Source organism: Dipodomys merriami, unplaced genomic scaffold (assembly GCF_024711535.1).
Source record: "Dipodomys merriami isolate MVZ:Mamm:240054 unplaced genomic scaffold, mDipMer1.0.p SCAF_345, whole genome shotgun sequence".
In the NCBI taxonomy this organism is placed as follows: domain Eukaryota; kingdom Metazoa; phylum Chordata; class Mammalia; order Rodentia; family Heteromyidae; genus Dipodomys; species Dipodomys merriami.
Window position 1 is genome coordinate 684,993 of NW_027204993.1, and position 21,093 is coordinate 706,085.

General features: G+C 50.1%; 1 protein-coding gene across 1 annotated transcript; it reads left to right on the forward strand.

The window, feature by feature from the left end:
• Positions 1 to 4,946: 4,946 nt before the first annotated feature.
• Positions 4,947 to 20,782, forward strand: LOC138803678 (pregnancy zone protein-like). Its single transcript, XM_069987740.1, has 12 exons — positions 4,947 to 5,208; positions 6,567 to 6,760; positions 8,039 to 8,116; positions 9,076 to 9,127; positions 10,868 to 10,951; positions 11,797 to 11,976; positions 12,814 to 12,901; positions 14,465 to 14,622; positions 15,187 to 15,254; positions 17,615 to 17,764; positions 19,617 to 19,685; positions 20,717 to 20,782. The coding sequence occupies exons 1-12, from the start codon at positions 4,947 to 4,949 to the stop codon at positions 20,780 to 20,782; spliced, it is 1,449 nt and encodes a 482-aa protein (XP_069843841.1).
• Positions 20,783 to 21,093: the final 311 nt, after the last annotated feature.

Consider the following 21,093-nt stretch of genomic DNA (forward strand, 5'->3'; position numbering starts at 1 on the left):
TTTCAGCCTCTCGAGTAGCTGGGATTGCAGGCGTGAGCCAAGGGAAAGGAACCAAGTGACAATGACCCCCTCCCTTCCTGATCTGTAATCTAGAACTTTCTTTCCTCCAGGGAAGGGGGACCCCGCGCTCTCGCCCGCCGCCCAGCTGCTGCTTTACGCTGTCCTGCCGAATGGAGAAGTGGTCGCCGACGTGCAGAAAGCTCACATCGAACACGGCTTCACCAACCAGGTGGGCGTGCCTGCCACGCCTGCCTTCGTCCCCTTCTCCCTTCCCAAGTGTGGAAACTGAGGACCTCACAGACATCCAAAGGCACCACCAAGCCGGGCGCCACAGCGCATGCCTGGAATCCCGGCTACTCCAGAGGCTGAGATCTGAGGATCGTGGTTCAAAGCCAGCCTGGGCAGGAAAGGCCATGAGACTCTGGTCTCCAATGAACTGCCAGAAAACCAGAAGTGGAGGCGTGGCTCAAGTGGTAGAGCGCCTGCCTGGAGAGAAAAGAAGCTCAGGGGCAGCGCCCAGGCCCCAAGTTCAAGCCCCAGGACCAGCATACACACACACACACACACACACCACTGTCTTATAAAGAGTGTGTCTTTCTTAATATTGTTTTCCATCCCATTCAGAGATCTATTTCAATGGCACAAAATGTCATATTTTACTTGTTATACAAGAAGTAAAAAAGCTGAATTTATCTGGAAGCACATTGTTATTCTGGACACATTCATTTGATAATTCCTGAAGGATTTTATCTGTATTCTGATGTTTGTGTGTGTGTGTGTCTGTTACAGTAGTAAACAACTCACAGCTTCACTCTTCTACTTGGCTTTTTCACTCAGGCCTGGTGCTCCACCACTTGAGCCACACTCCCACACTTGGCTTTTTGCTGGTTCTCTAGAAATAAGAGGCTCGTGATTTTCCTGCTGGAGCTGGCCTCAAATCACATTCCTCAGCTCTCTGCCTCCTGAGTGGCTAGCTCACAGGTGTGGGCCGCTGATGCTGGGTTTGGGGGTTTTGTTGTTTTTTAAGACACAGTCTCATTGTGCGGCTTGGGCTGGCCTCTTGCTCACGATCCTCCCTGCCTCCGCTTCTCAAGAGCTGGTATTACAGGCATGCACCGCCATGCCTGGCTGAAAAATCAATCTCTTCATTTGGCACTCAGATGGAAAGCGAAGCTGGGGGTCGGGGAAGGAAGCTCCTTTCAGCCTCGTGTTGGAAAGTGACTTGAGACTGTATATAATATTCATGAACGTCGGCCCGATGATCCTATCTTGGGCATTACAGGTTCATTTGGGTTTTTCATCCACGCAAAGCCTGCCAGCCTCAGACATCCGTGTGAAGGTCACGGCCACCCTGCTGTCCCTCTGCGCCCTCCGGGCAGTGGACCAGAGCATGCTGCTGTTGAAACCCGAGAAAGAACTCTCAGCGCAGGCCGTGAGTCCTTTGCTTTCTTTTGCGCCAGTACTGGGGCTTGAACTCGTGACCTAACACTCTTGCTTGGCTTTTCCTGCTCAAAGCTGATGCTCTACCACTTAAGCCACCACTGTGGCTTTTTCTTTTGGTGGTTAATTGGAGACGTGTCTCTGGGAGCTGTCTTCCTGGGGCAGCAATGCTCAGATCTCAGCCTGCTGAGTCGCTGGGATTCCAGGCGTGAGTCACCAGCCTCGAGCTAAAACAAAACTACCTCAACAGTAACAAACAACAACAAGAAACGTTTCATTTGTTCTCTCGATGCGACAGGTATGTAATTTACTCCCCACAAAGACGCCGGTGAAGAGTCACGTGGACGCTGGTGTTAATAAGGACTACATTTATGCGGAGGACATAATTCACAACGGGCTCATCTACTCTCCAAAGCAGGACCCTGATGACCAGGACATTCACAGCTTCTTAGAGGTCATCCTTCTCCCCAAACATAGCCAAAACCCCTTTCCAAGTCTTCATTAAGATGGAGATCCACTGGGCTTCTAGAAAGTTCCAGAATCTTCTATCTTCTCTTCTTCTAAGGAAACCATAATTAACTGAAAACTAGACTAGAATCTCAAGAGCCAAAGACTGTGGATACTTGCCAACAACTCTGGGTTGTTTCTGTTGTTGCTGACTTTGTTTTTTGTTTTTTGCTGGTCCTGGGGCTTGAACTCAGGGCCTGGGAACTGTTTCTGAGCTTTTGTGCTCATGGCTACCACTCTACCACTTAAGCCACAGCGCCATTTCTAGCTTTTCTGGTGGTTCATTGGAGATAAGAGTCTCACAGACTTTCCTACCCAGGCTGGCTTTGAACTGTGGTCCCCAGATCTCAATCTCCTGAGTAGCTGGGATGGCAGGCGGGAGCCACTGATGCCTAGCTGTCTCTGGCATTTTAAACACCAAGTGGTTTACTTTGAGGCTTCAACACCTAAGATGAATTATCTATAGGTGACTCTTAAGAGTCAAGTTTGTAGTCATTAATATGAAAGTCATTTGTGCAGTAAGTATTCGTATGAATGAATGCTTGAATATGAAAAGCGTACAACGATGGCTGTCAGCTTTAGGGCAGTAATATTACAGAAAAATGGAAAAGATGAGCAAAAGAAATGTCATTGCCCAGGCACTATGGCTCACGCCTATAATCCCAGCTACTCAGGAGGCTGAGATCTGAGGATCTCAGTTCAAAGCCAGCTCCAGCAGGCAGGAAAGTCTGTGGATCCTTTTCTCCAATTAACTACCAAAAAGCCAGAAGTAGGGCTGTGGCTCAAGTGGTAGAGCACCAGCTTAAAAAAAAAGCCAAGCAAGTTCCAATACTGCACGCACACGCGCGCGCGCGCGCACGCACACACACACACACACACACACACACAGAACAAACAATAACAGTAAAATCCCCTGATGAAACAGGGTAATTAATAAGCTTAAAGGCTGGCATCTAATTTAGAATTTTATGTATTCCAGAAGGGAGAGAGATCTGCAGACCTCTAACAATAACTTCAGTTTAAGTGAAGCAAAGGCTTTAATTCCTTTTAAATAGTAATAGTGTTTAATTTCACAACCTGGGTCAACTTTGTCTTTATTCCTCTGTTGAGCTAATGCTAAAAAATCAAGGTGATATTGTGTGTGTGTGTGTGTGTGTGTGTGTGTGTGTGTGTGTGTGTGTGTGTGTGTGTGTGTGTTGGTACCAGAACTAGGACTTAGACTCAGAGCCTTGACCTTTCACTTGGCCTTTTCACTCTGCGCTGGTGCTCTACCACTTGAGCCATGCCTCCAGTCTGGCTTTTTGCTGGTTCACTGGAGATAAGCATCTCTTGGACTTGTCCACCCAGGTTGGCTTTGAACTGTGATCCTCAGACTTCAGGCTCTTGAGTCACGAGGATGGCAGGTGTGCACCTCTGGGCTTTAATTATGCTTCTGCAACAAGTGGCTTTCTTCTTTCCAGTCGGTAGGATTCAATATTCTGACCAATTCAAAAATCCGTAAGCCGCGGTTCTGTCGACGCCCGTTTGGAGGAGTTTCTCCACTTGTCACAGAGGAGTAAGTGTGTGACTTGTCTGCTTCCATCATCAGAGAAAACAATGCTGGTGGGGTCCAAAAGATGACATCACTGTACATCAGATCGTGTCATCCTGCTGGTGATATTTATCCAAAGTTACTCACCAGCGCCATGTTCTGCCTGTAAACAACTTCTCTCTGTCTCTCCCGTCTATTTCTCTCTCCCTTTCTCTCTCTCCCCATTTCCGTCTTTTGTCTTTGTCCCTCATCTTCGTCTTTTTATCTTGTCTCTTTTTCTCCCTCCTTTTTCTTCTTCTCTCTCCCCCTTTTGCTCTCTCATCTTTATCTCTCTGTCTGCCCCTTTCTCTCTCTCTCGTGTTTGTGTCTCTGTTTCTCTCGCTCTGTCTACTTTTCTCTGATTCTCCTTCTGTCTCCCCCCCCTCTCATTGTCTCTGTCTCTCCTCTTTCTATTTCTCTCTCTGTCTGTCTGGGGCCCGGGTGGGATCCCCACTGCGTATCCAGGGGCCCAGGCGGGCTCCCCGTGTCCAGATCCCGAGTCCCGCGGGGGGGGGGGGCTCCCCGCTGCTGTGTCCGGGGGTCGGGGGGGGGCTCCCCGTGTTTGGGTCCTGAGTGGATCCCCGCTGCTGTGTCCGGGCTGGGGGGGCTCCCCGCTGCTGTGTCCGGGGGTGGGGGGGCTCCCCGCTGCTGTGTCCGGGGGTCGGGGGGGGGCTCCCCGTGTTCGGGTCCTGAGTGGATCCCCGCTGCTGTGTCCGGGCTGGGGGGGGGCTCCCCGCTGCTGTGTCCGGGCTGGGGGGGGCTCCCCGCTGCTGTGTCCGGGCTGGGGGGGGCTCCCCGCTGCTGTGTCCGGGGGTCGGGGGGCTCCCCGCTGCTGTGTCCGGGGGTCGGGGGGCTCCCCGCTGCTGTGTCCGGGGGTCGGGGGGGGCTCCCCGTGTTCGGGTCCTGAGTGGATCCCCGCTGCTGTGTCCGGGGTCCCAGGTGGACCCCGCGGCCCCCGCGTGCACGCCGAGCCCACACACACAGCGCGATGGCAGACTCACCCCCGCTGGTTTCACGGCTCCCACGGAAGCTCCGTGGCGTCCGGGTCCCGCACGGCTCCGCGTCTGCGCCTCCGGGCTCAGGAGCGGGTCTGCGCGCTTCCGCTTCCGGGGCGCCCGGGCCCCGCGGCATGCCCGGCGCATGCGCGGTCTTTGCCATAGGAGGTGCGCGCACGCATGGTCCTTGCCTTGTGGGGGGAGTGCATGCGCAGTCCTCGCCATGGAGGGGGTTGCGCGCATGCGCAGTGCTTGCCCAGAGAGATGGCTCACACGGTCCTCGCTCAGCAGCGGCGCACGCACAGGCCTCACCTGGAGATGGCGCACGCGCAGTCCTCACCAAAGGTGGCTCACACGCGGTCCAGGCCACAGGGGCGCACGCGCAGTCCTCGCTCAGCAGTGGCGCACGCGCGGTCCTCACCCAGCAGAGGCGCATGCGCTTTCTACATCTCTTCTCTTTAACACCCGGTGATGGCGCCTTCACTCTCTTTCCCCGGCGGGGTGCACGCGCTGGCTCCAGGCCTTCCAGCCGCCAGGGCGCTCGGTGCCGGGGTGCCGGGGTCCCGGGAGAGGAGGCGCGGCCCGCGCAGGCGCGGAGCCCCATCCGGGGCCTGCGGCGCCCAAGGAAGCGAGGCGGGAAGCGGGACTCGAACCCGCGCGGGACTGTGCGCGCTCATCGGCGGCGCGCGGGGGATCGTGACGGGTGGCCGGGCTGGCTTCTGGTGCGGTCCTGAGTTAACTAGAACATTCCTAAGGAACGAACACAAAAGGAAGGAAAGAGAGGAAGGAAGGACGGAGGGGGGAAGAGAGGAAGGAAGAAAGGAAGGAAGAGAGGAAGGAAGGGAAAGGGGGGAAGAGAGGAAGGGAAAGAGGGGGGAAGGAAGAGAGGAAGGAAGGGAAAGAGGGAGGAAGGAAGAGAGGAAGGAAGGGAAAGAGGGAGGAAGGAAGAGAGGAAGAAAGAGAGGAAGGAAGGGAAAGGGGGGAAGGAAGAGAGGAAGGAAGGGAAAGGGGGGAGGAAGAGAGGAAGGAAGGGAAAGAGGAGGGAAAGAAGAGAAGGAAGAGAGGAAGGAAGGACGGAGAGGGGAAGGAAGAGAGGAAGGAAGGGGAAAAGGAAGGAAGAGAGGAAGGAAGGGACAGAGGGGGGAAGAGAGGAAGGGAGGAAGGAAGGGAAAGGGGAGGGAAGGAAGAGAGGGGGAAGAGAGGACAGAAGAGAGGAAGGAAGGGAAAGAGGGAGGAAGGAAGAGAGGAAGGAAGGGAAAGGGGGGAAGGAGAGAAGGAAGGGAAAGAGGGAGGAAGGAAGGGAAAGAGCAGGAAGGAAGGGAAAGAGGGAGGGAGGAAGGAAGGGAAAGAGGAGGAAGGAAGAGAGGAAGGAAGGGAAAGAGGGAGGAAGGAAGAGAGGAAGGAAGGGAAAGAGGGGAAGGAAGGGAAAGAGGGGAAGGAAGAGAAAGAGGGGAAGGAAGAGAAAGGGGAGGAAGGAAGAGAGGAAGGCAGGTAGGAGAGAGATAAAAGGGACAGAGGATCAAAGAAGAGGTAGACGAAGAGGAAGGGGGAGGAGGAAGAGGGGAAGGGGAAAAGAAGGAGGAGGAGGAGGAAGAGAAGGAGGTGACTGCTAGGTCCTGGCCATGAGCAGAAGCCTGGGCTCACCGGAGTGCGTTTCCCCTGGCTTTGGGTGTCTGCGTCTGGCCTGGGCCCTGGGTTCGGGCCTCAGGTATGGGCCACGGGCTTGGGCCAAGTCTGGGTCCCCGTTTGGACTGTGGGTCTGGGCCGCGGGCTTGGGCCAGGTCTGGGTTCCCTGTCTGGGCCGTGGGTCTGGGCCGCGAGTCTGGGCCTGGTCTGGGTCCCCGTTTGGGCCGTGGGTCTGGGCCTGGTCTGGGTCCCCGTTTGGGCCGTGGGTCTGGGCCTGGTCTGGGTCCCTGTCTGGGCCTGGTCTGCGTCCCCCGTTTGGGCCTGGTCTGGGCCTGGTCCGCGTCCCCCCATCTGGGCCGCAGGTCTGGGCCGCGGGGCTGCGCTTGGGCCGGTTGGGGAGGCCGCCAGCCCCTCTCCTGCCCCCGCAGCTCCTGAAGACCCCTGGACACCATCACAGAGTGGAAGGCGGGCGCGCTGTGCCTGTTGGCGGCCGCGGGTCTGGGCCTGTCCAGGGAGGCCTTGCTGCGCCTTCCTGGCGCTCAGCCTGCCCTACGCCGTGGTGCGCGGGGAGGCCTTCGAGCTCAGGGCCGCGGCCCACAGCTACCTGCCCCACTGCACCTGGGTAAGGGGGTCGGGGGAGGGGGGGGGACGAGGGGAGCCAGGCGGACACCATGCAGCAGCCACGGGCCCTTGCTTGGTCTCCCTGTCCTTGTCTATTCTTTCTGTCGGTCCTGGGGCTTGAACTCAGGGCCTGGGCACTATCCCTGAGCTGCTTTTGCTCAAGGCCAGTGCTCTACCACTTGAGCCACAGCACCACTTCAGCTTTTTTTTTTTTTAATCTATTGCTGGTTCATTGGAGATCAGAATCTCACCAACTTTCCTGCCTGGGCTGGTCTCGAACCGTGATCCTCAGATCTCAGCCTCCTGAGTAGCTGGGGTGATAGGTGTGAGCCACAGGTGCCCAGCTGATGTGTTCTTGTTTTACACACACACACACACACACACACACACACAGAGGGCCTCCCCACAAAGCCACCCAAATGTGTCCACATGTGTGCAGTTCAGGACTCCCTGGCTGTTGATTCCTGAATTCAGACTCCTTTCCACCCAATTCCTCTTTGGTCTTCTCAGACAGAGCCTCACTAATCTCGAAGTCCACAGCTGTCCTGCCCAAAAGCTGGGATTACAGGCAGGTACCACCAAGCCCAGTGGGATCACTCAATGTGTTGAAGTTCCTCTTTTTTAAAAAAAATGCTTGAGTTGCTTGTGTTTGCACAAGGCTACATTCCAAACATATATTCCCATTTCTGTCCTCTGTGTGCTGGAACTGGGGTTCAAACTCAGGTCCCTGAGGGGGTTTTTTTTTTTGCTCAAGGTTTGCACTCTACCACTTGAGCCACAGCTCCACTTCCTGCTTTTTGGTGGTTAGTTGGAGATCAGTAGCTTATGGACTTTCCAAGCTGGCTTTGAACCATGATCCTCAGATCTCAGACTCCTGAGTGGCTGGGATTACACGCGTGAGCCCCTGCACCCAGCTCCCTGCCAGCTTTTTGGTTCTTGCAAAGTATTAGATAGCATATACCCAGATGGGACACATTTCAGAGTCTCTAGACTCTTCCAGAATGTTCTTCTGGGCATTTCTTCAGGCTTCCTGTCCCCTCTACCTGTGTCCTGTCACCAATTACATTTGGGCTTTGTGGGGGACAGGTCAGTGGACACGCTGGTGACAGATTGCATGGTCTCTGTCGATACTGATGAAAGAAAGAACAAAGCCCTGAGCCATATTGGATAAATGAACCCAGAAATGCTACCCCAAGCCAGAAGCGCAGCTTAAGGCCATGAAAACTCTCCTCCCCAGGAGAGGTGAATTCACCGTCACCCTGCAAGTGCTGCGCACCAGAAGCTGTGTGGGAACGAGGTGATGGAAAAGCCAGCATTTTACCTGAAGGACAATGTCATGAGGCCCTTGCTCGTTGACGTACGCCCATGTCAGCGCTGAGACACCGGGACTAGGTTCCATCCCTACAGGCTTGTGCGCTGTGTGAGATGACGCCGGTTCCCAGGGCTGCAGGCTTCACAAACCCAGCTGCACTACCGTTTTTTTCTCTTTTTCAGTATTTCCTTTCATTCACTCATTTTTTTCCTTCTTTCCTTCCTTAACTTCCTTCATTCCTTCCCTCTTTACTGCCTTCTTTTTCCTTCCTTCCCTCCTTCCTTTCTTCCTTCTTTCCTTCCTTCCTTTCCTCCTTCTTTCTTCTTTCCTTCCTCCCTTCCCTTCCTTCCCACCTTTCATTCTTCCTTTCCTTCCTTCCTCCCTTCCTTCCCACCTTCCATTCTTCCTTTTCTTCCTTCCTCCCTTCCCTTTCTTCCTTCCTTCCCACCTTCCATTCTTTCTATCCTTCCTTCCTCCCTTCCCTTTCTTCCTTTCCTTCCTTCCTTCCCTTTCTTCCTTACTCCATTCCCTTTATCCTACCTTCTCTCTTTCTTCCTTCCCTCCTTCCTTCCTTTCTTCCTCCTTTCTTTGCCTCCTTCCTTCCATCCCTCCTCTCCTTTCCTTCATGACTTCTTCTTTCCCTCCTTACTTCCCTTTTTCTCCTTCCTTCTTTCCTTCCTTCCTTCCTTCCTTCCTTCTCTTCTTCCTTCATGCCCATCCTGGGCCTTGAATTCAGCGCTCTGTGCTCTTAGTTTTTTTTTCATTCAAGGCAGGTGCTCTACAATTGAGACACCTCTCCATTTCCAGCTTTTTGCTGGTTCCTTGGAGATCAGAGTCTCATGGATTTTTCTGCCCAGGCTGGCTTTGAACTGCGATGCTCAGATCTCAGGCTCCTGCATCACTGGGATTACAGGCGGGCACACCAGTGTCTGCACTGCTTTCATGCTTTCTTCTCCATATTTCCCTGCACAGTCAACATTATTTTTTCTTTCCACCATACAAAGCCTGAAGGAACAGAAAGAGAGGAGACTTTCAACTCTCTGTCCTGTGCATCAGGTAAGTACAACATAATTGATCGAATTCTTAGATCAATCCATTTACCAAAAAACACGGTTGCATGCCAGGCACTGTGGCTCATACCTGTAATCCTGGCTACTTAGGAGACTGAGGTGTGGCCTAAGTGGAGAGCCACCAGCCTTGAGCAGAAAAGCTAAGGGACAGCACCCAGAATCTGAGGACAAGCCCCAGTACACACACGCACACACACACACACACACACACACACACACACACACACACACACACACACGAAAAACCCCAACTTGCTGCAGAATATGCTTAGGGAGGAGGGATGGTCCCAGGACTTGAACTCAGGGCCTGGTGCTGTCCCTGAGCTCTTTTGCTCAAGGCTGGTGCTGCACCACTTGAGCCACACCTCCTCCTTGGCCTTTTGCTGGTTAATTGCAGGTAAGGGTCTAGCAGCTTTCCTGCCAGGGTTGGCTTGGAACTGTGATCCCCTGATCACAGTCAGCTGAGCAGCTGGGATTACAGGCGTGAGCACCGGCGCCTGGCCAGAACACACTCTTAACACACTGATTATGTAAAATCACTAACGATAGCAGGAATTAATACAATCATGAAGAAAAGAAAATGGGCACATTACAAGGTATCTGATTATAAAGAAATAAATATATACGTATACTTATTTTTCAGCTACTATTATTCAGATATATATCCTATAATATGTACATATGATATATTACTATGTTGATTATATATTATATTAATATAGCATCTATAAATATGATTATATAGTGGTTTGGGGTTTTTTTGGTCAGTTGTGGGGCTTGAACTCTGGGCCTGGGCGCTGTCCCTCAGCTTTTCCGCTCAAGGCTGGCGCTCTGCCGCTTGAGCCACAGTGCCACTTCCAGTTTTCTGGTAGTTTATTGGAGATGAGTCTCACAGACTTTTCCTGGCTTTGAACCATGATCCTCAGATCTCAGTCTCCTGAGTAGCTAGGATTACAGGCATGAACCACCAGCACCCAGCAAAGTATAATTTTTATATGTACTTATTGTATACTATATAATTATACATATTTATATATTGTATGCTTATATACTGTTACATAGTATATATATTATTAACACATTAATATAGTAGCAATATATTATGAATATGTAGAGTATAATTACATATACATACTATATGCCATGTAATTATATATTTCATATGTATTATATGTTTGTTATATACTGTTACATATTCTATATTATGTTACATATTAATGATGTATAACATATGATTGTATATATTGTATAGATGTAATTGTATATGTAGTTATTTTAAGTGTATTGTTAATTTTTTCTTCATATATATGTGAATATGTTACTTTTCATATATAAATATACATATAAGTATATATGTGTATATAAGTATACATAAATATATGTATGTTTATATAAGTATATATATAAGCATATACATAAGTACATATAAATATATATATAAGTATATATATGTGTATATGAAGATGAAGAACTGGCTGAGAAGTGAATTATGGCTGTAGGGAGGCCTGGGATTATAGCAAACCAATTATAAAATATCCAAGAGATGAGCAGAAAGAAGCGTCCAGGCCCTGAGGTCGAGCCCCAGGACTGGAAAAAATCAAATGTCCAAGAGAACCAGGATGCTGGATCAGGCTGGAGTAGAGGAAGGAAGGAGACTCAGGCTCCAATGGAGCATTCGCCTCCTCTGTCCCCCTGCTCCACGCGCACGTGTGCGTCCCTTCACCAGCCAGCAGGACGCCGGAAGAGCTGTCGCTGAAAGTTCCTTCCAGCGTGGTGCCCGGGTCAGCCAGAGCCACGAACTCCGTTCTGGGTGAGTCTCATGTGCCACGGGGCACAGCTGCCCCGCCCGAGTTCTAATTCAGGGAGTCTCCACAGGCACGATGATTAGACCCCAACATTCAGCATCAGATGAGGGAAATAGTACCCTGCTGGCACAGTGGCTCCCGCCTGTCATCCCAGCCACTCAGGAGGCTGAGATCGGAGGATCAGGGTTCGAAGCCAGCCTGGGCAGGAAAGTCCATGAGACTCTGATCTCCAATCAGCCATCAAAAAACGCTAGCAATGGGGATGTGGCTCAAGTGGTAGAGCACCAGCCTTGAGCAATGGAGTTCATGCCCTAGTACAAGCATGTGCACACACATGTGTGCACACACACACACACACACAGGATGGTACTGTGTGTTTGTTGGAAAGAGGGTTTAATTAATGTGCTCTACGTCACACTTTGATGCACTCTAAAACTAAGAAGGGTCCGCAATATAAATATTATCATCTGCATCCATTGCTTTCTGTTTTCTCGAACCATCTATTTTTCTATTTTATTTACCTTTTCCTTTCTACTTTCTGCTTTTTTTTTTTTTTTTTTTTTGGCCATGGGGCTTGAACTCAGGGCCTGGGCGCTGTCCCTCAGCTCTTCAGCTCCAGGCTGGCGCTCTACCACTTGAGCCACAGCTCCATTTCCAGCTTTTCTGGTGGTTCATTGGAGATAAGAATCTCACAGATTTCCTGCCCAGGCTGGCTTTAAACCTCCATCCTCAGATCTCAGCCTCCTGAATCTCTGGGATTGCAGACTGGTTGGAATCATGTATTTCCTACCCCAACATAAAGCAGAACCTGTGTTCCTCTCAATTTTTTAAAATCGTTTTCATTCTCCAGGTGATATACTAGGTTCTGCGATGCAAAACCTCCAGAACCTCCTTCTCCAGCTGCCCCATGGCTGTGGAGAGCAGAATATGATTCTCTTCATCCCCAACATCCATGTTCTGAACTATCTGAACGTAACACAGCAACTCACAGAGGAAATCAAATCCAAAGCCACCAGCTCCCTAGTCAGTGGTGAGGAACTACCCCGAAACAAGAAAGCTTGGCAGTACGCTGGTGTTCACGCCTGCAATCCCAGCTACTCAAGAGGCTGAGATCTGAGGATCGCAATTTGAAGCCAACCCTGGGTAGGAAAGGCCATGAGACTTTTTATCTCCAAGGAACCACTAAACAAAAGCTGGAAGTGGTGCTATGGCTCAAGTGGTAGAATGCCAGCCTTGAGCAAAAAACTCAGGGACAATGCTCAGGGCCCAGGACCAGCACAAAAAAAGAAAGGAAAAGGGAAGGGAGGGAGGGAAGAGGGAGGGAGGGAGGGAGAAAAGAAAAATTGTAGTTGAATCCCTTTTGGTGAACTCGGATCAGCTTCTCTTGTGTTAACATTTGATATTCATTGCTGCTATAATATCTAACAAAAGTGTCCCACGACACAATCAGAGAAAATAGGTGCTGATGGACACGCCTGTAATCCTAGCTACTCAGGAGGCTGAGATCTCGGGATCACCGTTCTAAGCCAGCCCAGGGAGAAAAGTCTATGACACTCTCATCTCTAGTGAACCAGCCAAAAATCCAGAAGAGGAGGGGTGGTTCAAGTGGTAAAACATTCACCTTGAGCAAAAAAAAAAGCTAAGCAAGCACCAGGTCCTGAGTTCAAGCCCCAGTACTGACATGTGCATGCATGTGCATGCATGCACACACACAATACACTAATAAGAGATTTAGGTGATATCATCAGTGCTTGAAGACAACTTGGTAAATGATAGTTACCTTGTTGCTTGGTAATATTAAGGGAAAAGCATCATCGTTTTCCAATGTCTGTGTTATTTCATAAATCCCTGAACCTTTCTGCTCCAGGGTATCAAACACAGTTGAATTATAAGCACAGAGATGGCTCGGACAGCACGTTTGGAGACCAGGATGGCAGGACTCCCAGGAACACATGGTGAGATTCCAGGTTGCTATACATACCCGGCTCATCCAGGATTCTTTCAGGGTCCTAGAAACAGCTTTTCTCTAACCCCTGAAATCCTTTCATGGAAGTTTGTGGCTCCCGCCTGTCGGCCCAGCTACTCAGGAGGCTGAGCTCTGAGGATCGTGGTTCAAAGCCAGCCAGGGCAGGAAAGGCCATGAGACACCGATCTCCCATAAACCACCAGAAAACCGGACATGGCGCTGTGGCTCAAAGTGGTAGAACGCCAGCCTTGAGCTGAAGAGCTCAGGGACAGCGCCCCAGGCCCTGAGTTCAAATTCCAGTAGTGGCATCCAAAAGAACCTACATAGATGTCACATTCCCTGGGGAAATCTTTAAAACTTCATCTCCTCTGATAACACAGCAGTCAGCGGTCCCGTGAGCAAAGCCTCTGATAGACACACCAGGCAGGAAGTGCACTGCGTGACGAGGAGGGGGACGCACAGGGGGAGGCGGGAAAATCAGAAGTCATTCAGAAAATGCAGTCTGGATCGTGGAGAGCTTTAGAGGCACCAACAAGTGATGAAAGAGGAAGAGGAGGAGGAGGAGGAGGGGAGGGAAGAGAGGAAGAGAAGGAGGAAGAAAAGGAAGATTGAATCAAGCATCAGTGGCTCATACCTGTAATCCCAGCTACTCAGGAGGCAGAGATCTGACAATCATAGTTCTAAGTTAGCCTAGACCAAAAAGCCCAGGAGACTTTATCTCCAGGTAACCTACAAAATGCCAGACTGGAGGCATGGATCAAGTGGTAAAGTGCCCACCATGGTTTTTAAAAAAGCTGAGTGTGAGAGTATGAGAGTTTTAGTTTAAGTCCAAGAGCTAGCACAGAGAGAAAGGAAGGGAAGGGAAGGAAGAAAGGAAGGCAAGCAGAAAGGAAGACAAAAGAAGAAAATAAGAGAGGGAGGGAGGGAGAGGGAGAAAGAGACAGAGGACAGAGAGAAAGGGAAGAAGGAAGGGAAGGAAAGGAAGAGAGGAAGGAAAGAAAGGAGGAAGGTAAGGAGGGGGGAGGAAGGAAGGAAAGAAGGAAGAGAGGGAGGGAAGGAATGAAGGGGGAGGGAGAGGGAAGGAAGGAAAGAAGGGAGGGAGAGAAGAAAGGGAGGGAAAAGAAGGAAAGGAGGGAGAGAGTGGGAGGGGAGGGAGGGAGGGAAGGAAGCAAGAAATGGGAACGGAAGGGAAAAGGAAAGAAAGGGAAGAGAGAACCCCTCGAGGGTGGGCAAACAATAAAGTTGGGAGATTAGAAGTGCAAAGCTCGGGTGTTTGCTAGCTGGGAGGATTCCCGCCCCATTTCCCCGCCCTTCCCTTCCCCTCGGGCCCATTGCTGTGGCAGACCCACCCATACCCGTGGCCTCCTCACCTGCAGCCTCTCCCCGAGGGCCTCTCCCCTGGGCCTCTCCCTGAGGGCCTCTCCCCTGGGCCTCTCCCTGAGGGCCTCTCCCCTGGGCCTCTCCCTGAGGGCCTCTCCCCTGGGCCTCTCCCTGAGGGCCTCTCCCCGCAGGTCTCCACCTCAGTGTTTCCTTTGCTTTCTTGGCCGGCCAGGCTCAAGGCGTCCGTGCTCAAGTCCCTAGTGCACGCGCAGCTGTACATCTTCATGGACAGCAGGCCCATCACGGGTACTCTCCACTGGCTCCTGCAGAAACAGAAGCAAAACGGATGCTTCCAGGCCTCGAGGTCTTTGTTTAACAACGCCATCAAGGTGACCTTCGCTACTCTGTTCTCAGTCCCGGCCTCCACTGATCCCCCTCCAGACCTAGCTCTCACACAGTTCTGGGCCCTTCTGACTACCCCCCTCCCCACCAATGTAGAAACACATTAACAATGCAAAATAGTACTAAACCTGGCAGCCAGGCGCTGGCGCTCACGCCTGTCATCCCAGCTACGCAGGAGGCTGAGATCTGAGGATCACAGTTCGAGGCCAGCCCAGGCAGGAAAGTCTGTGAGACTCTCATCTCCAAGGAACCACCAAAAAACCAGAAGTGGAGCTGTGGTAGCGCGCTAGCCTTGAGTGAAAGAGCTCAGGAACAGTGCCCAGGCCCTGAGTTCAAGCCCCAGAACTGACCAAAAAAAAAAATGAACAAAAACAAAACTTGTAGGTTGTTAGAAATGAACAACAGTAACAAGAGAAGCATGACTTGGGAAGACTACGATTTTAGGAAAATCAACACAAAGGCACACACAGAAGAAACTCACAAAGCTGACATGGGAAGGAGAGCAAATGTCCTGTGGTCAGGTGTGTGAGACCCCACCCCTCATCCCTGCACGGGGTGATGAAGTCTCGCTCTCTGCCTATGTCAGCATCGCGCTGCTGGAGATGGGGCTGCCCAGCACGGTTCGGTTCATACCTGCCAGCCCTGGCCCCAGACCCCCCACAACCTGGAGCAGTGGCTCTCAGAACCAACTTACTAATTAACTATCATGTATTTAATCATCTATGTAATTAGTATTCATTTATTTAATTAAATCATGTATTAGTCACCATTTAATTGCAGATCCTTATCATTTGTTTAATTATTTAATTTGTTAGGCATCATTATTTAATTAATTCAATTATTAATCCCGGAATGATGATTCTCTGAGGAAAATATTTACTGAGTATCATTTACTTAATTGCTCCTTTATTGTTCTCCATTTCTGCAGTCATGTAATTTATTTACTAATCCCAGAACAATGATTTTCTGATAAAGATTATTATCATTTACTTCATTATTTAGTTTACTTATTGTTCATCATTTAGTCAATCCTTTCATTAACTAAATTATGACTGGCTTTGAACCATGATCCCCAGATCTCAGCCGGGATTACACACGTGATCCGCAGCACCTGATAGTCAGACTCGGATTGGCCGGAAGTTGTGTTTACCTTCTGTTTCATTTCTGTCATCTCATTGGCTGAGCTGGACTTGACATCATCAGGGATGGGTCCGACGTGTGCAACCGTTTCTCTAAGCTAAAAAGGTTTTCTCCTTTTCAAAGAGGACTCCATCCACTGGGAACGTCCTGAGAAGGTTCCAGAAGCTGGAACACTTGGCTACCATGCCCGAGCACCCTCGGCTGAGGTGGAGATGATTTGCTATGTACTCCTGACCTACCTGACGGGGGCATCTCCCAGGGACCTCTCCATGGCGTCACGCATTGTGAAATGGGTCATCAAGCAACAAAAACCCCCATGGAGGATTCTCCTCCACTCAGGTCTGTGGCCAGACTGGAGGAAAAACCGCACACCCCATACATAAACACAATAAGATTCCACAATTCCTGTCAGCTACTCAGGAGGCTGAGATCTGAGGATCTCAGTTCAAGGCCAGCGCAGGCAGGAAAGTCCAGGAGACTCTGAGCTCCAATAAACCACCAGAAAACCAGAAGTGGAGCTGTGGCTCAAGTGGTAGAGCACCAGCCTTGAGCTGAAGAGCTGAGGGACAGCACCCAGGCCTTGAGTTCAAGTCCCACAACCGACGAAAAGATTCCACAAAATGAACAGCTGAATGGTTACTATTCATCCAGTGCGATTTCCTCCTCTACCACCACACACATTCTAGCTTGATGAGCAAGTATAGGGGATTCTTTGTTCATTTTTATTGATTGGTCTTTGCTTTTGCGCTGGTAGGACTGGGGCTTTGAACTCACGATCTTGTGCTTTGGCATGGATTTTTCACTCCAGGCTGGTGCTCTACCACCTGATCTAGAACTCTACGTTTAGCTTTTTGGTGGTTCATGGGAGATAAGTCTTATAGGGCTTTCCTGCCCAGGCTGGCTTTGAATCACAATCCTTAGATCTCAGCTTCCTGAGTAGCTAGGATATCAGATGTAAGCCACCAGCCCTGGCCACATTTCCTATTATTTCTCTTTTTTTTTTTTTGGTCGGTCGTGGGGCTTGAACTCTGGGCCTTGGCGCTGTCCCTGAGCTCTTCAACTCAAGGTGAGCACTGTACCACTTGAGCCACAGCGCCACTTCCAATTTTCTGGTGGTTCATGGGAGATCAGAGTCTCACAGACTTTCCTGCCTGGGCTGGCTTTGACCTGCGATCCTCAGATCTCAGCCTTCTGAGTAGCTGGGATTACAGGCAGGAGCTACCAGGGCTCAGTTCATATTTTCTATTATTTTTACAACAGATACTGCTATGTTCTATCAACAGATACTGCTAGTTCGTCCATGTGTGTATAATGTATTGGAATCTTCTTTCCATAAGTATATTAGAATCTACTTTAAGCACCTAGAATGACTCATCCTTAATAAAACGAAATTGAAATCCAAATAATGTACTGTTTGTGGGACACTGGTACCTCACAGTTACTATTCCAGTTACTCAGGAGGATGAGATCTGAGAATCGCCATTCAAGGCCAGCCCAGGCAGGAAAGTTCTGGAGAACTTTTCTCTCCAGTGAACCACCAAAAAGCCGGAAGTGGCTCTGTGGCTCAAGAGGTAGAATGCTATCTTTGAGCAAAAAAAAAAAGCTCAGGAATAGTGCCCCGGTACACACACACACACACACACACACACACACACACACACACACACACACACACACACACACACACACACACACACACACACACACACACACACACACACACACACACACACACACGTATTGTCCATTATAACTAGCTGATTCTGAAAGACCGTTGTGGAAATAGCTTTTTCTAGTCAGTATGGTTTTCCAAAATGCTTCTCTGTCTGTTGATCTCCAGGATACGGTGATCGCTCTCCAAGCGCTGTCGAAATACGGAGCTGCAACGTTCACCAAGAATGCAAAAGCCACTTTGGTCACCATCAGATCTTCCAGAACCTTCTCTCAAGACTTCCAGGTGGATGACAGCAACCGATTGCTCCTGCAGGAGGTCAGATTGCCAGACGTGCCAGGGGAGGTGGCTCAGTGGTAGAGTGCTCACCTCGCATGCATGAAGCCCCGGGTTCGATTCCACAGTACCCCATACACAGGAAAAGCCAGAAGTGGTGCTGTGGCTCAGGTAGCTAGCCTTGAGCAAAAGCAGCTCAGGGACAGCACCCAGGCCCTGAGTTCAAGCCCCACAACCGTCAAAAAAGAAAAGATGCATTGTCCTAACAGACTGATTGGTTGAAGCCAGGCCCCGGTGGCTCCCGCCTGTCATCCCAGCTACTCAGGAGGCTGAGATCAGAGGATCACAGTTCAAAGCCAGCCTGGGCAGGAAAGTCCATGAGACTGTTACCTCCAATTAACAGCAAAAGCCGGAAGTGGAGCTGTGGCTCAAGTGGTAGAGCACCAGCTGTAAGCAGAAGCAGCTCAGGGACAGCGCCCAGGCCCAGACAGAAACAAAACAAAACAAAACAAACCTGCTTCTGGAATAACTGTCGGTACCATGGCTTAAAAGGTAATAAATATATAATTTCTAAAAGCTCTTTTCTCTTTTTTTCTTTCTCATCCTGTGTTTTTAAAATTTAGGCAACCCTAAGATACAACATTCTCCCCAAGAAAGAAGGAAAAGCCCCCCCATCAGCTTGGGGGTGGAAACGCTACCCCAAAACTGCCATGGAGTAGGAGATGCCCCAAAGAACTGCCAGCTTCGCATCAACATTAGGTAAACCCCAAATCCCCACGCCATCTCTCATGCAAAAGGTGGGAAATTCTTTTTTAAATTTTCTTTAGTGGGGGGGGGAGCTCTATGGTCATGAATTTCAAAGTCTTGTAGCATTTGTTTGTTTGTTTGTTATCAGGGTCCTGGGACTTGAACTCAGGGCCTGGGCACTGTCCCTGAGCCTTGTTTTGTTTTTTGTTTTTGTTTTTGTTTTGCTCAAGTCTGTTGCTCTACTCCTCGAACCACAGCTCCACTGAAAGCACCTGGCTGTAGTAGATATTTAACAGTAGATATGTTGAAGATACATTGCCAAATAGAGAAAGAAATCACACACATGAAAAGAAAATTAAGCTGAGCGCTTAGTTCACGCCTGTCATCCTAGCTACTCAGGAGGCTGAGATCTGAGGATCATAGTTCAAAGCCAATCCAGAAACGCTTAATCTCCAATGAACCACCAGAAAACCTGAAGTGTTGCTATGGCTCAAGTGGTAGAGCGCCAGCCTTGAGCTGAAGAGCTGAGGGACAGTGCCCAGGCCCTGAGTTCAAGCCTCATGATGGACAAAAAAGAAAAAAGGAAGAAAATCAAAGGGTGGACATGTGCATATAATGAAATCAAATGCACACACATATGCACCAATACATATTTGTAACATGTAGGTATGAGAAAGGAGGGAGGAAGAGGAAGAGAAGGCGTTCAACAAATAGCATTCTCATCATTACTACTGTGTGTGTGTGTGTGTGTGTGTGTGTGTGTGTGTGTGTGTCTGTCTGTCTGTCTGTCTGTCTGTCTGTCTTGTTCAGGTCCTGGGACTTGAACTCAGAGCTTGGGCACCATCCCTGAGCTCTTTTTGCTCAAGACAGGCGCTTTACCACCTGAGCCACGGCTCCACGTCCGGCTTTTGGGTGGTTCATTGGAAATGAGCATCTCACGGACTTTCCTGCCCAGGCTGGCTTTGAACCTCAATCCTCAGGTCTCAGCCTCCTGAGTAGCTGGGATGGCAGATGTGAGCCACCGGTGCCTGGCTTATTATTCCTAATTTTATCCAAAGAAAGAAACAGCAGTAGTTGGTATAAAATTCAGCCACGGGTAGAAATGTCTTCCATCCCTGCTTCTGGCTTGTGTCCTCTTTCTTAACAGCTCCAAAACCAAGCTGACATTCAGCAAACAGAAGTGAGCACCAATCACGCTCTGATTTACCTGGAGAAGGTAAGACGCTGTGTGACAGCCAATCCGTGCTGGCTGCAGACACACGGGAAGAGGGGCGGTCTACACTGGTGGATAACACCTAAGCTACCACTGGGATTATCCACAACCTCTTTTCTTTTTCTTTTTTTAAATGTCAGTCCTAGGACTTGAACTCAGGGCCTGGGCACTGTCCCTGATTTTTCTGCTCAAGGCTGGTGCTCTACCACTTGAGCCACAGCGCCCTTTCCAGCCTTTTGGTGGTTCCTTGGAGATAAGAGTCTCACGGACTTTCCTGCCTGGGCTGGCTTTGAACTGCGATCCTGAGGATCTCAGCCTCCCAAGTAGCTAGGATTACAGGCATGAGCTACCAGTGCCTGTCCATAAGAGTTCTTTTTTTTCCCTCCTTCCTTTATTTATCGCTGTTTTTTGTTTTGGTTTGGTTCTTTTGTCGGTCGTGGGGCTTGAACTCTGGGCCTGGGCGCTGTCCCTCAGCTCTTCAGCTTCCAGTTTTTTCTGCTTATGTGGTGCTGAGGATTCGAACCCAGGGCCTCATACATGCAAGGCAAGCGCTCTACCACTGAGCCACCTTCCCAGCCCCTATCACTGGGTATTTTAAGTCAAAACGTGCCCCAGTGTCTCCATGGGATTTTTGTTGTGGTTTAGGGGAGGGGGAAGGTGTTTGGTGGTTTTCGTTTTTTGTTTTGTGTTGTGTTTATTTTTGTCGTTGTTTGATTTGGCATCAGTACCGGGGCTTGAACTCCGGGCCTGGGGTTCACTCAAGGATGGTGCTCTACCACTGGAGACACACTTCTTACAACATTTTGCTGGTTCACTGGAATTAAGAGTCTCGCAGATTTGTCTGCCTGGTCTGGCCTCTAACTACAATCCTCAGTTCTCAGCCTCCTGAGCAGCTGGGATGACAGGCGGGAGTCGATGGCACCTGGCCTCTTCTTAGTTTGGTGTAAATGGATAACTTAAAAGCATTTTAGGAAGAGGAGACCTTCACTGTTAGGATCAGCCATCATTCTGACTAAGTTCTCCTGTCTCCCCAGCTAACCAGAGAAGTCGTGAGTTTCTCCTTTTCGGTAGAACAAGATGTCGAAGTGAAGAACTTATAGCCAGCCACAGTAAAGGCTTATGATTACTACGAGACCGGTGAGTGGGACTCAGATGTGCTGAGCTTGGATAGAAAACGCTGATTGATCGAGCCCGTGGCTCACGCCCATCATCCCAGCTACTCAGGAGGCTGAGATCTGAGGATCACAGTTCAAAGCCAGCCCAGGCAGGAAAGACCGTGAGACTCTGATCTCCCATGAACCACCAGAAAACCAGAACTGGCACTGTGGCTCAAAGTGATAGAGCACCAGTCTTGAGCAAAGAGAGCTGAGGGACAGCGCCCAGGCCCTGAGTTCAGGCCCCATGACCGACC

Bases quoted from the DNA above. Each gene is read 5' to 3' on its own strand.
- LOC138803678 (XM_069987740.1), top strand. From the start codon at position 4,947: ATGCGCTTTCTACATCTCTTCTCTTTAACACCCGGTGATGGCGCCTTC. The intron at 9,128-10,867 runs GTAAGTACAACA...TCCCTTCACCAG, and splicing joins CTCTCTGTCCTGTGCATCAG to CCAGCAGGACGCCGGAAGAG. The intron at 17,765-19,616 runs GTCAGATTGCCA...CTTTCTTAACAG, and splicing joins ACCGATTGCTCCTGCAGGAG to CTCCAAAACCAAGCTGACAT.